We start from the raw sequence: 17,163 nt of genomic DNA, 5'->3' as shown, positions 1-17,163 counted from the left end.
GGGAGCTGTGGATCCCAGGGAAGGAGGCATGGGTACTGTATGCCCAGGGAGGTTAAGAAGTGAGAACAGATAACTCACTCGCGGGTGACTCATAAGTGACACCTGACTCCCTCTCCACTTGGACCCACAGTGGCTCTCTGAGGCACATCCCATAGGGACGCTCTTGTCTCTGTTAGCTGTACAGAAGTTTCTGGAAGGCCTTGGTGGGGGTGGGTGTCTGTCAGTGGCAGAGCTCCACCATGTGAGAAAGCTCCCTCCAGTCGCTGGCTTGAGATGACCTCATCTGTCATTCCTCGAGGATTTGTGGCATTTCACAGGACGTTCCCAGCATGCCTAAGTCATCTCAGAGGTGCAGATGTGGGGCATAAGGTGGCTGCTTTGGGGCATTCCTGGCTCCGACTTTTCCTTCTCTTCCCGATCAGGCTGGCTTGGGCCTCTCTGGTGGTTTTTTTCTCTCCTCAGGTTTCCTCTGAATCATTCCGTTTAGACGGCTGACATCCGGCCTCCTCCCCACACTCCGCATAGACTCTCTGTCTGGGAACAATTGCTCTTTTCTTTCCAAGTCCCCGTCCACCCTCATCTATTACCCCCTCTTCTCATCTCTCCTGGGAACGGATTGTTGTTCAGAAACTTAAGCCTCAAAGATTGTCCCCTCTAACCCAGGTCTGAATTTAGAACTGTCAAGAGCTGAGAGACAGGAATGGACCGGGTCACTGGGATCCAGCAGAGGCGCTGATTGCTCTGTGGGACTCAGAAGAAACTGAGGTAGAGAAGGGGGCAGTGTGGCCTTGTTCTTAAATGACTCCAACACTCATGTGCGGAAGGCTTGATCTCCAGTCCATGCTGCCACTGAGATGGGGGGGGGGGGGAGCGGGAGGAGGCGGGGCACTGAGAGCATGCTCTTGGAAGGCCTCCCTCCCCCTTCCCTCCCCCCTCCCTCCCTTTCTCCCTCCCTCCTCCTGCCCTCCCTCCCTCCCCCCTCATTCTCCTTCTCAGGCACCAAAAGCTGTGAAAACTGGCTTTGCCCCTCTGCCCGAAGCACAGGGCCAAGCAACCTTGGTTTGACACCTGCAAAACCATGAGCCCAAACAGACCTTTCTTTCTTTGTAAGTTGATCACCTCAAGTGTTCTCTAACAGTGAGGGAAAGCTGAGGAACCCAGGCAGGGACAGTCTTCTTCCTGAGGCAGGGTCTGAGGGGTCAGAAGGGGAGCATTTGACCCGAGTCTTGAAGAACTGACAGGATATCCTGATGTGGAAAAGGAGAACAGGGAGGTGGAGGAAGGGGCTGAGGGGACCAAGGGTGGGACACAGGCTGCGTGTGGCAGGCACGGTTAAACAGGTGCTGAGACTCAGACGAAGACGGCCCCTGGCCAGCGCTCATTTGCTGGATTTCAAAGTGATCTGCAAACCTTCCCAGGCTCAATGGAATCCAGCGTCAGCATGGACTGAGCCAGCCTGAGAGCAGACTCACTGTCACCATAAACGGATGTCATCAGGTCTGTGCTGGCTGGTCTTATGTCAACTTGACACACAAACGAGAGTTGTCTGAAAGGAGGGAACCCCGGCTACAGGGGATTTTCCTAATTAGTGATAGATGGAGGCCCCGCCCATGGTGGATGGTGCTATCCCTAGGCTGGCGGTCCTGGGTTCTATAAGAAAGCAGAATGAACAAACCAGTAAGCAGCACCCTCCAAGGCCCCTGCATCAGCCCCTGCCTCCAGGTTCCTGCACTGTTTGAGTTCCTGTCCTGACTTCACTCAATGATGAACAGCAATGTAGATGTAAGCCCAATAGACCCTTTCCTCCCCAACTTGCGTTTTGGTCATGGTCTTTCGCCACAGCAATAGAAACCCAAACTAAAGACAAAGTCCTACTTCTCTCTAGTTCTCAGGACCCCCGGTGGACTCTCTGAAGTGTGGTCACAACAGGACAGCCATAGCTCCAGCCCTTGCATCTACTCAGCTTTCAACCCCAAAGGGAACAGTGAGGTTTCCCTGTCAACTGCTTCTCAGTTTCTCTGGTTGAGTCATACGCCATCTGCTCAACTAGAGATGGAATCTTGTCTACCACAAAGAGATGAAGAGTCTGGGCTGAGACTGGAAAGGTCATGAGGACCCCAGTTCAAATCCTCAGCACCTGTGTAAAAATCTGAGCTAGGTGAAGGAGACAGCTGCTAAGGAAGGACTGTAACATTATGGCGTTTACACAAAGGTCAATGTGGGCAAACCATTTTCATTTACTTTGAAAATCTGGATTTATAGATTTTAAATTGGGGGGGGGGTGTGTGCTCAGGACAGAGAATATTCAGGTGTCCTCTTCAATCCCTTTCTGCCTGTTCCTTTGAGATGAGGTCTCTCCCTGAATCGGGAGTTCCCTGAAGGCTAGACTGGAGGCCAGTGAGTTCCAGCTGCTCCCTTACTCTTGTGAATGGGATCATTTTCTTTTTCTCTTTTGGTATTTTTGAGACAGGGTTTTCCTGTGTAGCTTTGAAGCCTGTCCTGGAACTAGCTCTTGTAGACCAGGCTGGTCTGGAACTCACAGAGATCCATCTTCCTCTTCTTCCCAAGTGCTGGGATTAAAGGGTTGCACCACCACTGCCCAGTGGGATCATTTTCTTGACTTCTCTCCCAACATTTTGTTGTCTGTATATGAAGGAGCTGCTGGGTTATGCTGTCTTACATCCTGAAATTGCCATTATTATTATTATTATTATTATTATTATTATTATTTTATTGTTGCTTGAGATAAGGTATCAAGTAATAGGGATAGGCTGACTGTTGTTACAGGGGAATAAAGAAACCACAGACACATGTACAGAAAAGCTGGGATTTGGTGGACCATGCACTCTGGTGGAGTTACACCACCAACAGAACAGAAACTCAGAGAGTGTTTACTATGCACATCTGAATGGAGGGGCAGTTTATTCATATAGCTGAATGGGGGCTGGTTTAGCTGGTCCCAGTAGGAGGACTCTGCAAGGGACCAGTCTAGGGCTGTAAACTTCCCACAGGAGGAAGCTGTGGTTGAGTTTCTGTTCACTCTGGGTTCAGCCGAGTCTTTAACATGGCCATGATTGTGCCAACCACGCACTTCACTCTGTGTTTCTCTGCTCCCTACACATTCACTCAGGGCTTCCTCTGCTCTCTACAGTCTCATGTAGCCCAGGTTAGCTTCAAACTCACCAGGTAGCCAAGGGTGTCTTGAACTTCTGGTCCTCCTGTGTCTACCTCCTGGGTGTGGAGAATTACAGACATGCACTACTTTGCCTAGTTTATGAGATGCTGGGACTGAACCCAGGTTTCATGTGTGCTAGATAAGCACTCTATGCATTGAACTAAACCCTCAACCCTACTTAGTCTACATTAAAAAATCATTTTCACATGTATTTATTGTGTTGGGGTAGGGTAGGGTGGGCAGAGAGCAGCATGCAGGGGTGAGTGTGGAGTTTGGAGGACAACTTGTGGGAATTAATTCTCCCCTGCCACCACAGAGGTTCCAGTGATCAAACTCAGGTCATCAGGCTTGGCAGCAAGCGCCTTTACCTACTGAGCCATCCTGCCAACCCAGTTATTCTATTTTTTTTTGAGACAGGGTTTCTCTGTGGCTTTGTAGGCTGTTCTGGAACTAGCTCTTGTAGATCAGGCTGGTCTCGAACTCACAAGAGATCCGCCTGCCTCTGCCTCCCGAGTGCCGGGATTAAAGGGGTGTGCCACCACCACCCAGGCCAGTTATTCTATTTTTAATGGTGCCAAAGTTGATAAGTGGGATCAGTCATAACAGACTGGTCTGTCTGTGGGAAAGCCCCCATCAACTCTGGTTGTTTTCCTTCAATGACTTTGTTTTCATTTTAAACTGGGGCAAAATACACAAAATATAACATTATCTGCTTTTAAGAATTGTTTTTGGCCCGGGGCGTTGGTGGCAAACAGTAGGAGAGGACACCTGATGTTCTGTTCTGCCTCTTGCACACTCACATGCATGTAGCACACGTGTATGCCCCCCCCCACACCCACAGAGATAAATAAATAGATACAATTTAAAGACAGGCACAGAGGCACATGTTTATACGAGGGTTACACAGGAGCCAAATTCATAGAAACAGAAAGTGAGAGCCTGTGCAGAGCCTGAAGAGGAAGGGAAAGAAGCCTGTATTGAAGGGGTGTGCTTTCAGTTTTACAAGACATCACAGCCTGCAAAGATGCTTAACACTGATAAAATGTGTGCTCTGATGGATAAAGCAGAGACTAGAACACTTGCTGCTCTTCCAAAGGACCCACGTTCAGTCCTCAGCACCCATGTTGGGTGGCTCACAACCACCTGTAACTCCAGCTCCAACGAATTCAGCACCCTCTTGCCTCCATGGGCACCTTTATTAACCTGTACATACTTACATGCATACATGCACACACACAGGAGAGAACACATGCATACATGCACACACATAATTAAAAAAATAACAAAAACAAATTCTTCTATTGTTTGCCACCATATTGCCTTGAGACAGTGTCTCTCGCTCTGAACAGGAAACTCTGTTTTGGCTAAGCTGTCTGGCCAGTGAGCTCTTGTGATTGCTTGACTCACAAGCAGTTGCCTGCCTGGCTTTTTACATGAGTGATGAGGGCTTGAACCCAGGTCCTCACACTTGTAGATCAAGCACTCTCCCACTGAGCCATCTCCCAGCCCTCTGGGTCTGTCTGAGTTCACCTGGCACAAAGTCCTCAAGTTTTATCATAGTGCAGAAAGTATCAGAATTTCCTCTTGTTTTAAGTAAGGTAGGTAACTCTCCACAATACACTTTGCTTATTCATTCACCCATTAGTTTCCTGTAATGGTTATTCCTTTGGTGATTGTTAACTAGGACTTTTCTGTAAGGAGTCTTTCTTCCACTGTTTATCATAAAATACAATTTGTGGCACAACCTAGAATTACCTAGGAGCAGTCTTAATGAGAGGTTGTGTACACTGGGTTGGTCTGTAGGCAAGCTCATGGTGGGTGTCTTGATTAAGTTAACTGCTGTGGAAAGACACAGCCCTCCGTGGGCAGCACCATCCCCTAGCCAGGGGGCCCTGAGCTATGTGACAGTGGAGAGATATGGAGGTGAGTGCAAGCAGGCCAGCATGTATGCATTCGCCTCTCTCTGCTCTTGATGTGGGCGTGACATGAATTGTTTGAAGTCCCTGCCTTGACTTCCCCCAAATGACAGATGCTAACCTGGAATTGGGAGCTAAAAATCAACCCTTTCTCCCCTAAGTTGCTTTGTTATCAGAGTATTTTATCACAGCCTCAGGAATGGAACAGGAACAACTATGTGGATGTGCTTTGCCCATGGAAAGCACACGTAGATCTGATGCTCACAGGGTGCCCCTCTCATGGTGCCATGGGTGGGGGTGTTTCCTGTGTCCTTTGCTTTCCCAGGTGGAAAGCACTGAGTATTTGTCTACACCTGCTAGTATTTGCATAGTGTGGTGTGGCCTCCAGACAAAGATCTTATCTCTGTCCTACTTTCCTGCACCAGGAAGTTGGGCAAAATGAACTCTGGAGCCCTTCCTGCTCAAGGCCATGCTTTCGGGGTCCGCTTTACACTTGACCCACTCCTTTGATTTTTATGTCTTGTGACCCAGTGTTGTTATCTAAATTGCATTGGGCAAACATGGAAATTATGACTCAGTTAGAGTCATTTTTCCCTCCCTAATTTTCCCAAGCAGTTTTTAATCCAGGGATATTTTCCTCTCAGGTGACATTGGGCAACATCCGGGAACATTTTGGACCGGCACATGCGTTGGTCACCTTTCTGTGCTGTGATAAAATGCCCGAGACAGTCAACCTAAACAGAGGAAAGTTTATTTAGACTCATCCTTTCAGAGGTGTTGGTCCATGACTGGTTGACCACATTGCTTTGGAGCCTGAGGTAACTAACACAGGTCATCACGCGGGCATGTGTGGTAGAGGAGGCAGCTCAGCTCAGGTGTCCAGGAAGCAAAGAGAGAAGAGGGGAGCAGGTTCTCAATCCCTGCATTTATTATTTTTCTCCTTGCTGTGGTCAAAATAGAGACAACTTAAGGTGCAAGGGTTTGTTCTGGCTCATGTTTTGAGGGTGCAGTCTGTCATGACGGGGAAGGCATGTGGCGGCAGGAGCATGAGGCAGCTGGTCACGCGGCATCCACGGTCAGGAGCACAGAGAGATGGACGCTGGTGCTCAGCGTGCCTTTTTTCTTTATGCATCTGGCATCCTAGCTGATGGGATGCTGCTGCCCACATTGAGGGTGGGACTTCTCATCTGACCTACTCTGACTTGCTTACGGATTTGCCCTGAGGTTTGTCTCCTAGATGGTTCTAGATTCTGTCTATTTGGCAATCAATATGGACCATCATGGTAGACATGTACCCAGAAGGCCTGCTGCCGGGGACCTACTTGTGCCCGCCAGGTCCCATCTTCTGGCTCCACAGCCTTCAAGGGATGCCAGAAGCCAAGGACCCAACATGTAAAACATGAGCCTAAGGGAGGGTTTTTTGTTTTGTTTTGTTTTGGTTTTTTGGTTTTTACGAGACAGGGTTTCTCTGTATTGTTTTCGAGGTTGTCAGTCCAGCCCGGCCTCGAACTCACAGAGATCCGTCTGCCTCTGCCTCCCGAGTGCTGGGATTAAAGGCGTGCGCCACCACCGCCCGGCTAAGGGGTTTTAAATCCAAACCATGACACCCCAGTGACCTGATGTCCTTCAGCTAGGCTCTAGTCTTTTAAAGAGTCCGCCATCTTCCAGTGGTGCCACAGTCCGGTGACTAAGCCTTTCTATAAACCTCTGGGGACAGCTCAGATCCCAACAATAGCAGCCTACTTGAAAGGTGTTCTTGGTATCTTGTGAGTAGAGGCAGAGGATACTCCTGGCCATCCTTCAGTGGACACGCTCATGTTAGTGTCATTCAACCCTCAATGTGACAAGGTCAGTGTGAAACACTCAGTGGAGATAAGGTTGTATTCAATTAGTTCAATGTTTACTCAATGAAGGGTGTATACAAATGTACTCATCTGCTGTGGGGGTGGGGTAGTGGGGGGGTTGGGAGGGTTGCGGGGGGAAGGGGGTGGGTGTGATTCCGTGGGAAGAGTGCTCACGTAGCATGCATCAAAACCTGGGTTTGATCCCTGGCATGGCATAACCGAGTAAGGTGGCATTCTATGTCTGTAACCCCAGCCAGCACTCATGAGGTGGAGGCTGGTGGATCAGAAATTCAAGGTCACCCTCAGCTACTTAGCAGGTTCAAGGCCAGCCTGGGATATATGAGATCCTGTCTCAGAGGAGGAAAGTACATGTCTAGTAGCCCGGTCTCCATAAAGAAGACCCATGGGACAGCCTGTCTTCAGCACATTTATGGAATGTAGCCACTGACGTTCCTCCCCAGCTTCTACTTTGGTCCTATTTCTAGCTCTGACTTGGCCTCTTGAGACCTTTCTATTATTGGCTTAAGGAAAAGATTAATGGGCAATTTTTACTGCTTTCAGCAAGTGGAAACATTTTAAGTCCTAGGATTTTTTTAACTTGGAAAATAACTATAAAAAATCAAATCTTAAAATTTATGGTTGCAGTTGTGGGTTGCTTTTTTGGCCTTTTGATTTATGAAGTGATGTTTTTAATTGGCAGCGTTATCTTTTAAAAATAGTTAATTATTGTCTGTTGCATGAGCTGCATGGGCGAGGGCACATGCCACAGCTTGCATATGGAGTTCAGAGGACAACCTATGTGGACACCAGGTGAGCTGGCTAATTTTATGTCAACTTGACACAGGCTGTATTCATGTAATAGGAAGAAACTCCAACTGAAAAACACGCCTCCATAAGATGGGCCTGTAGGGCATTTTCTTAATTAGTGAGCAATGCAGGAGGGTCCAGCCCATTGTGGGTGGAGCCATCCCTGGGCTGCTGGTCCTGGGTTCTATAAGAAGGCAGGGTAGGCAAGTCATGGGAACTAAACCAGTAACCCTTCCTGGCCTCTGCATCGGCTCCTGTCTCCAGGTTCCTGCCTGTTTGAGTTCCTGTTCTGACTTCCTTCAGTGATGGGCTACAATATAAACCCTTTCCTCCCCAACTTCCTTTTATATCATGGTGATTCATCCCTGCAATAGTAACCCAAACTAGGACACTGGGGATTGAACTCAGGTCACCTTTACAAGCTGAACCATCTCACCGTCCCCATATCACGGTTAAAAGTTTTTTTCTTAGTACATTTATGCACTTACTCAAAGTGCACACATGCATGTGTGTGTGTTTGCTATTGCACATGAGTTGAGGTCAGAGGAGAGTGTGCAGGAGTCAGGGATGGAACTCAAGTCATTAGGCTTTCACTCCAATCCCTCTCACCTGCTGAGCCATGTTGTTCACCTCAGCATTACCTTTAAAGTCTTTAAAACGATCCCTTCCTCCCACAGCATCCCCCCCCAAGACGTGTGTTTCCGTAACCATTTCTCTGCTGCCTTTATGTGTATTCTGATGCTGAACGAATTTACACTTGGCAAAGGCTTGCAGGTTGTGCTCCCCATATCTAAAAAAAAAAAATCACCAACAAAATAGCTTGCGGACTAGTACTTGGGATCTGATTTTGAAAACAAGAAATTTATCAGAAATAGGAAAATGCAGCTCTCGCTCTCCCTCATTTAATCTTGAAAGAGGCAGAAAATTGTATGTCGCAGGTACCTTGATGCACTGGCTTATGTCAAATCCTCCCTCATTTCCATGCAAACACTGTCCACATGGCTTATCAGATTTTATTCAAGAAGTAAAAGTTTGCAGGTGCCTCAGCATATCATTTTTCTCACGGATGCTGGTGACTTGATTGGGCTGGACACAGTCACCAGGGGTTCATTCAGATACGACAAAGACAGATACGAAGAACAGACGTTTGTCTGGTTCTGAAGTCCCACGCAGTTCCTGAATTCTCCATAGTGCCGAGGCTTATCTCCGGGCACCATACCGTTTTATCTGACGTTTCCTTTCTTTCTTCTTCCTGAGAAGATTTACAACCCAGGAAAGCCACGCCATGGTTTTCTTCTGGTCATTTTATTTTGTTCCATACTTTCTGTCGACTCCAAGAATGCAGCTAAAAAAATCTACAAATTCCCAGAATGTATCTGACTTTGTAGGCACACTGGCCATTATCGTTCCCATATCTTTTTATAGAGCGTTAAAAAAATTCCAGGTTGTGGCAACATTGTAAAGTTATGTTAAAGGCAGGATGGGACAGACACAGAGAGAGAGAGAGAGAGAGAGAGAGAGAGAGAGAGAGAGAGAGAGAGAGAGCAGAAGTACGTTCTTAGGATGCTACAGGGAATTAGGCAAGTCTAGGATGGGGGAGGGATGGAAAAATCACCTTTGTAAAGGCTACTTAAAAAAAGAAAAAGAAAACTCTTAAGTGATACACTCAGGCTGATCTCTAAGGATATCAGTTTTTTTCTTCCTTTTTAAAAAAAAGAATTTTTTTGTCTATTATGTTGTTTGTGTATAGGCACACACATTGCCATGGTGGGTATGAGCAATAACTTACAGGTATGGACCCCCTCGTTCTAACCCAAGATGGACTGGATGATGGCACTAGGATCTCAGAGACAGGCGTCTCCGGGGGACTGTCCTGAAGGCCAAGGTGGGGGGAGCAGGGGAGGCTGCTCTGTAGAGAGAATGAAGCTTGCTGCAGAAGGAGACCACCTCTGTGGACCCTCAGTCCTTTTCCTTGTCCCTGGGGGAGCAGGGAGTTCCTGCCTGCCTGACAGTCTGAATTTAAACCCTTCACCACAGCATGAAAGGAGAAATTTCTTCTCACTTCCACATGTTCACTGTGATGTGCGAGCACGCACACACACTCTCCAGCACACACGGTTATGCGTGCACACGTGCACAAGTAAACGTATGTTTTATAATTAGCGTCATAAAGCGCCTTGAAGTTCAGGCTATGGCACTCGGTGCTGGGGATGTCACAGCAGTCCACTGGTCTCATCGCAGCAGCTCTCAGAAAGCCCAGGGCGACAGTGGCATGCGTGCTGGTGCTCGGCTCCCATTCTCCACTCTCGGAGTCGGGGACCAACGTCCCGGCGCGAAGGAGGCTCACCCAGCTCAGCCTCTCACTGGTTTCCTCAAGTTCCTTTAGCTGTAACTTGAAAGTATGGAGGCCACTTGGCACCCACAAGACTGCTGAGGTTCCCCTATCATGGGTCGGGGACACAGCTGCATGAGTTTTAATGCTCATCGGATGAGATTCTCTCTCTGCTGTTCCACAGCCCTGAGCCCACTCAGGCCCAAGAATGCCTGGATGACTTCTTGAGTTTTGTCCCTGATCTCTACCTTCTTTTATTTGCCTTAAGAACAAAAATGTAACAGGAAGAGGGCTGGGGTGGGGTTCAAAGGCACAGCCTTGTCCACCATATGCCAGGTTTGGGGTGGTGGTGGTAATGGTGATTGTGGTGGTGGTGGTGTGTGTGTGTATTAAATCCTTAGTACCCAAAGAAAAAAAATGACAAGAAGAAATGAAAGAGAGCAAGACTTTTCTTTTGTTTTTACCCTTACAATCTTCCTTCACCCCTAATTTCTTTTAAAAAAAATAAAAAGTAAAAATCCCTAAAATCCCTCCTCTTTCCGTCTCTCTCTATCCTCTTGTTTCTCTCTCCCTCCCTCCCTCCCTCCCTCCCTCTCTCTCTCTCTCTCTCTCACACACACACACACACACTGTCTTACACACCCTGTGTTTTGAGACAGGATCTCATGTAGCTCAGGCTAGCCTTGAGCTCACAGACGATGACCTTGACTTCTTGATCCTCCTGCCTCCAGCTCCTGATTGTCAGGATTACTGGTGTTGCCAACCTGGTTCCTGCATGTGAGGCAAGCCCACTACCCTCCGAACCACATCCCTAGCTCAGTCTTTCACATTGATGTGAGCCTTTTAATGTCATCCTGTCTGGCTTTGGGCTAAGCCTGTGATTTCCCTTCTAGCTTCCTGGAGCTTGCTGTGAAACATTCAGAGCCCAAGCACACTTTAAGGTGCCTGTCGCTCCCAGCAGTCTGCTCCATGCCACCCGTAACAGAAGGAGCCTTTTGGATTCAGATCTCTCTTTCAGGCTTCCCTCCAGAGCCAGGATCTGGACCCTAAGGTTTCTGTTCCCTTTCTTAATAGTGTATGAACCCTGGGGTGTCTCAAAGTGGTGTGTACTGACTGTAGACACTGTGCCCTCCTAGAGGACACATCTACCTCCAGTCAGTGCTGGGGATAGGTGACAGACTGAACTCCTCCCTGGCTGCCTGGGGTGGGGGTGGGGGCCTAAGCTTCTGTGTGCCTTCTGTGTGACCTGTGGGTTGACAGGGCAGCCTCCGGTCTCCTCCCAGTGGTCTGATGAACGTTCTTTTACCAAGTTCCTCGGCAGAGAGACTAAGAACTCAGATTCTGGAGCAGCCAGTGTAAGCTCAGAACTACTTGTTAGTGGTACAATATGAGTACCTGAGGGGACCCAAGCCTGTGAGCTATCCGCAGAATCACAGGGCACCAGACGTGGGTACAGGTGATATGGGATAACACCTCTGGTCCACAGAACACAGCTCCCTGTGAATTAAGTGACCATATTGACTAGCTGTTATTATTGCTATTGCTATCATCCTGCTAAAATGACTCAATGGTCAGGCGTGCCACATACAAAACACTTTATTATAAAATGCCCAGCCACATGGCGTTTGAGGAGACACAGAACAGCGACTTTTCCTCTCCTGCCTTCCAATACCCACAGGAGAGCAGTGTACTGAATCAGACAACCACCTCATGTGTCTCACGCTGAAGGTCATCAGGCCTTAGACCCTCAAAGAACCGACAGTTCCAGGAGCCCCTAGGGGCCTCCCCGACACTCACCCCTACACAGTCGTCATCTTATTCACAAGGCAGTTCTGTGTCCTTTTGGCCAGTGCTGAGCCAATTTCTCCGCCTGTCCAAAGCTCCGGTGAAGAAAGCAAGCACAAAACTCGGTTTCCTTTAGAAACACAGCAACCGTGGTGGAAGCGAAAGGAGACCACCTGGGTCTAACCGGTCACCAGGGACCCTGCCCCAGCTCAGAGGAGCGTGCTGCCAACGATCCCTAGTTGGGAAGGAAGGTGGAGGGCTGCCAAGGCTGCACACCTTGCTGTGGTCCAGAGCATCTCAGGTCCCCAGCATCCTTCTGATGCTCTCCATCATCCTTGGTGACTCCCTCTGCCCGGAATCCCCATCACAGTGGCTAAGTGTGCCCTGACCCCTCGTCTGGGGCTGAAGTGGCTTTGGCGCAGTCTGTTGGTGTGGAGGGTGAGACAGGAGGGAGTGACGTCAGAAGGGCCATTCAGTCGGGAGGCCGGGCGTCAGGGGCCTTTGCCTGGACCTCATCATACTGCGGCGGGGGAGTCAAAGGCTCAATAGAGGGAGGAGGAGTGTTCTTGTCTGGGAGGTTGATCCTGAAGTCTTTGAGGTGAAGTTTTTCAGATTTAATCCTTCGGACTTTGAGTGGCTTCAGGCGCTTGGCCAGCTTGGAGTTTTGCCTGTCGGGGGCATGCCCCGGGCTGGCCTCCGTGTCAGCCCTGGTGCCCGTGGGGGTCGTCTCATCAAGCCCCGTCAGTGACTCATAGGAGGGGAGAGAGATGCTTAGTCTCGGGTTCTGCTCCTGCCCCCTGGTTTCTGAGTAGCCCGTGTTCATCACTTCCTCGTAGCTGGGTACGTAGTACCGTGAGGAAGCCTCCTCCTCCTCCTCCTCCTGGCTGCAGGATGACAAGCACAGAGTGTCAGCACACATTCGAGTCACTGAAAGGCCATGAAAAGTGACTGGGGGCTGCCCGTGAGGACTAGGTCTGCACGTGCTGACTCTGCAAACCACACGTGGGCTCTAGAAGCACTCAGTCAATATTTTAGCATAGAGGAACCAAGTTCCCATTTCTACCTTCACTATAAGGGCTTTTACTATGGCCATTTTACAGATGAGGGAACGAATACACCAAGGTTGTAATGGTCTGTCAACTAGGCAGGATCTAGAAGCACCTGAGAGAGGAGCCCCTAAGGGATTTCCAGGCTGGGTTAGTTGAGGGGGGAAGACCCATCCTAAATGTGGGCAGCACCATTCCATGGGCTGGGGTCCTGAACTGATTAACAAGAAGTTGAGATGGGCACTGGGGTCCATCTCTGCTTCCTGACTGCGGATGCCATGTGACCCGCTGCCACCACCATGTTTCCCTGCTATGACAGACTCTGAGCCCAAACAAACACTTCCTTCCTGAAGTTGCTTTTGTCAGGTAACTAACAGGAAGATCAAGGGACCTGGTCCCAGATTAGGGGGTAAGTGGACACTACTACGTGGTATTGCTTGGGTGTGAACCAAACGTTATTTCCTGTAGTAGGAATGGGATCCTAGGCCTCACCCATGCTAGGCAAGTGCTCTACCACTGTGGTGCACCCCTAACCTGCATGCATATCTTCATGGCCAGAAAATGAGGCCATGGTATGGTTTCATTCCAGTACTTGGGAGGAAGAGGCAGTTGGATCTCTGTGAATTTGAGGCTATCCTTGTTTACAAAGAAAGTTCCAGGCTAGTCAGGAAAATATAATGTCTCAAAAAGCCAAGGGGAAAAGAAGGAAAGAAAAAGAAGAAAGAAAGAAAGGAAGGAAGGAAGGAAGGAAGGAAGGAAGGAAGGAAGGAAGGAAGGAAGGAAGGCAAAAACGAGGCCAGTATTTCTGACAAAGCAACCTCCCTCCTTGCTATATAGACAATCCAAGGGAAGAAAATAGAAACATTGCAAATCCTTCCATCTGCATTTCCTAAACCAAAACAAAAAACCTAATCTTTCCACCCAGGGCAATCACGGTGACTAAATAATGTGGCCACCTGACTGTCTGTCTGACACTGGCCCTCTCTGGCCCAGCCCACAGTGTCTGGTGTGCCGAGGCCTTCCCAAAGGTTTGTGCACTATGATGTTTCACTCTCAGTGCTGTGGGAATTGGGCCACATTAAAGGACACAGCAGTTCCAGGAGAACTGCAGGGACAGGTGTGTCCTGAGACCACTTGATTGATGGACCATTAGGTTGTTTCTACACTCTCCTATTTTAATTTTCTTTCATCTATCTGTCCGTCTATCTTCTATTTGTACATGGATAGCCATATGCTTGTGTCATGGTCCACATATGAAGGTCAGAGACAGTTTTCATGTGGATTCCAAGGATCAAATTTAGGCTGTCAGGCTTGGCTCTTTGACCCACTGAGTCGTTTCTCTGGCCCTGCCATGTCCATAGCACACTGTGCTTGCAGCTCTCTGATGCCAGAGGCCGCCCGTCTTGGCTAACATAGTGAGAAAGGATCCTTGGAGTACCAAGTGTCTTTTTGTTTGTATCCCAGATTAATGAAATTAATGAGGCTGGAATCATTGTTTGTAACCTTTGTCTATTTTCTGGCCAGTATGTTTGTCAAAAGGGCTCTTTTGCAGTGGTGGGAGGGGTTCATCTTCATTGTCATACTGAGATTTGGATGCACCTAGGAGACACATCTCTGGGCTATCTGTGACGGTTTTAAGGGATGGATGAAGCCCCGAGTCGATGTGTATTGTTGACATGAGCACAGCCATGTCAAGGACGCTAATACTCCAAACTCATAGGAATGGCAAGGCCTTCTCCCTGGTCTAGGGTTGACCAGTAGGAGCAGAAAGTGCTGACTGCAGCTTCCACCCCAGACGACTTCAGTCTAAGGCTACTCCTCTGCAGAGAACTCCTAACGTGGTGAGCTTCCTGGCTGTTGCCGGTGCCTCTCCATCTGAGTGCACCACCCACCCTGTCCCAGCTTTACTTGTGTTTGTCCTTTCTTCGTTCCCTGTGGCCCCAGGTCAGGTCAAGTCCAAAGATATGCAGGAAGAGGCCAAGGGAGTTTCCAAAGAGGCTTAACTGAGCAGGGAAGGTCCACCCTGGGTTAAATGTGAGTAACACCATCCATGGATGAAACGGGGGGGGGAGATAGTGAACTGAACACCAGCCTTTATCTCTCCCTGCTTCCTGGGTCCCCACATAATATAACCAGTCACCTCAGGCTTCCACAACCACATCTTCCCTTCCATGATGGACTCTAGCCTCAAACTGAGGGGCAGAACAAACCCTTCCTTCCTTCCTTAAGGAATAATCTGTGTATTCGGTCAGAGCAATGAGAAGATTACCTAGTATAGGTGCTGTGCTGTGCACATGTGATGGGGGATGTCCTTTTAATATATATGTTTCTCTTATTGGTTGATGAATAAAACACTGGCCATAGAGGCAGGAAGATAGGCAGGACTAGGAGATGAGGAAAATTCTGGGAAAGGCAGACAGAGAAAAGGATGCCACTTAGAGACTGGGAGGATAGGACGAGCAGGTGTTCTCTGGTAAGATAAGGTCACGTAGAAACAGATTAGTAGTTATGGGATAATAATTAAGACAGAGCTAGCCCATAAGAAGCCCTAGCTATCAGCCAACGATTTTATAATTAATATAGCATCTGTGTGTTTATTTGGGGCTGAGAAGGGCGGTGGGACCTGGCAGGACAAGAATCTTCAGCAACACACATGTGCTGTCGTGATTATGTCAGCAGAGGTGGGGAGATACGCCCTGAATAAGGGTGGTAGCATCTCATGGGCTGGGGCCAAGGCTGGATGAAAAGGAGGGACTGCGTGCAAGTCCGCTCACACTGATTCGTTGCTCTCCGCTATTGACAGTGGGGGTGATGCGACCAGCTGCTTCAAGCTCCCGCCTCCTTGGGCTCCCCCCAAATGATGGACAGTGACCTGGAATTGTGAACTAAGTAAGTCCTTTTCCCCTTAAGTTGCTTTCCTCCTAGTGTGTTTAATCACAGCCACAGAAATGGACCTTAAGAGAGATGCCAACTTTCATCACATAACCCCCATCTATCATCTCTTTTAAATACGCTCGCGATATTTTGGGTCAAGTGCGATATTGTGCCTTGACCTTTTCAGATCAAAGTAGACACACACAGCACCTGGGGAGGAGAGACGAACAAACAACCTAGCGCCCTGGTCCCCGCTGGCCCCACCAGTTTCTGTGGGACACCTTATAATCCACCTAAGCCACAGGGATTTGGGAAACCTGCATCTAAGTAAGCACAGAGGTATTTGTAAAACAGTACGAGGCCCCTTCCTGGAAGGGACTGAGTTCTTTCTCAGTGAGTCTGTGTGCAAGTGTGTCCCTACCCTAGGCTGGACGGAGCAGTCAGGCATGCCTCACCTGTCTTCCTCCTGCGTGGGAGGCACAGCCCCCGCCTGCTGTTGGATACGGGCCAGTTCCTCACTCTGCCGCAGCTTCCTCTTGTCCCGGATGCTCAGGCAAATGGACAGCAGCAGCAGCAGCACGCCAGCACCGACCAGCACATAGGCCACTGAGAAAGTCTTGCTCTTGAGGATGCCACCGCCTCCCTCTGTCTTGTTGCCCTGGGCTGTCGGCTTATCTGCAGCACTGAAACCAGGGACCAAGTTCCACATGGCCATGATCACCCCGAGAACCAGCATCCCCAGGCCGATGGCCGTCAGTGCATAATGTGAGCCGTTGGCCTTGGACTGGGCCATCATGGCCACAGAAAGGGGCAAGGCCCGGCTCAAAGAGAGAAAAAAAAAACAGTAGTAGCAACAGACACTCCTTCCTCGCGCCGAAGAAATTCTCCTATGCCGCAGTAAGAAATCAGCGGCAGATGCTCAAGTGATGGCTGTCTTCAAATGCCAGGCATCGGGGTGAACCGGGCGGATGAGAGATCTGAGAGAAGGGAGAGAACGGGAGGGTTATCAGCTCTGATTTGGGGAGGTTCCGTGTGAAGGAGGTACCAGGCAGGGTTGAGCTACCAGGCTCCACCCTGGCTTTACCTCTAATACATTCCAGATGTTCCAGCCACCACCCCTATGCTAAAATGGAAAACCAGATCTGTCCCTACAGGAGGCCAGCAAGGTCAGTGCTCAGAGCAGCCAAAGCATGCTGTGAGGTTTAATGAAGTGTGGTCTGACCTTAGCTCTCCTAGGAGAGCTGGGGGGGGCAGAGAGAGAGAGAGAGAGAGAGAGAGAGAGAGAGAGAGAGAGAGAGAGAGAGAGAGAGAGAGAGATGGCATCACTGGGCCATGGTCAGTCACATCACAGTCACCCTGGGGGACTGCAACAGTAAATGATGAG

General features: G+C 49.1%; 1 protein-coding gene across 5 annotated transcripts in view; it reads right to left on the bottom strand.

Moving 5' to 3' along the window:
• Nucleotides 1-11,652: 11,652 nt before the first annotated feature.
• The window catches only part of Tmem51 (transmembrane protein 51), a 50,867-nt gene continuing 45,356 nt past the window's right edge, over nt 11,653-17,163 (bottom strand). For 4 of the 5 annotated variants that reach the window (XM_013121248.3, XM_021233584.2, XM_013121246.3 and 1 more), the window contains 2 exons: nt 16,235-16,756; nt 11,653-12,743 (listed from right to left, as the gene is read on the bottom strand). In XM_013121248.3, the coding sequence (XP_012976702.1) occupies nt 12,332-12,743; nt 16,235-16,575 (753 nt within the window). In that variant the 5' untranslated portion in view covers nt 16,576-16,756 and the 3' untranslated portion in view covers nt 11,653-12,331. The remainder of the gene's footprint in view (nt 12,744-16,234; nt 16,757-17,163) is intronic. The other variant, XM_040757480.1, reaches the window with a different exon arrangement.

The sequence above is a fragment of the Mesocricetus auratus genome, unplaced genomic scaffold (assembly GCF_017639785.1).
Source record: "Mesocricetus auratus isolate SY011 unplaced genomic scaffold, BCM_Maur_2.0 Super-Scaffold_100014, whole genome shotgun sequence".
Classification (NCBI taxonomy): Eukaryota; Metazoa; Chordata; class Mammalia; order Rodentia; family Cricetidae; genus Mesocricetus; species Mesocricetus auratus.
This window is presented reverse-complemented; position numbering and strand designations above follow the sequence as displayed.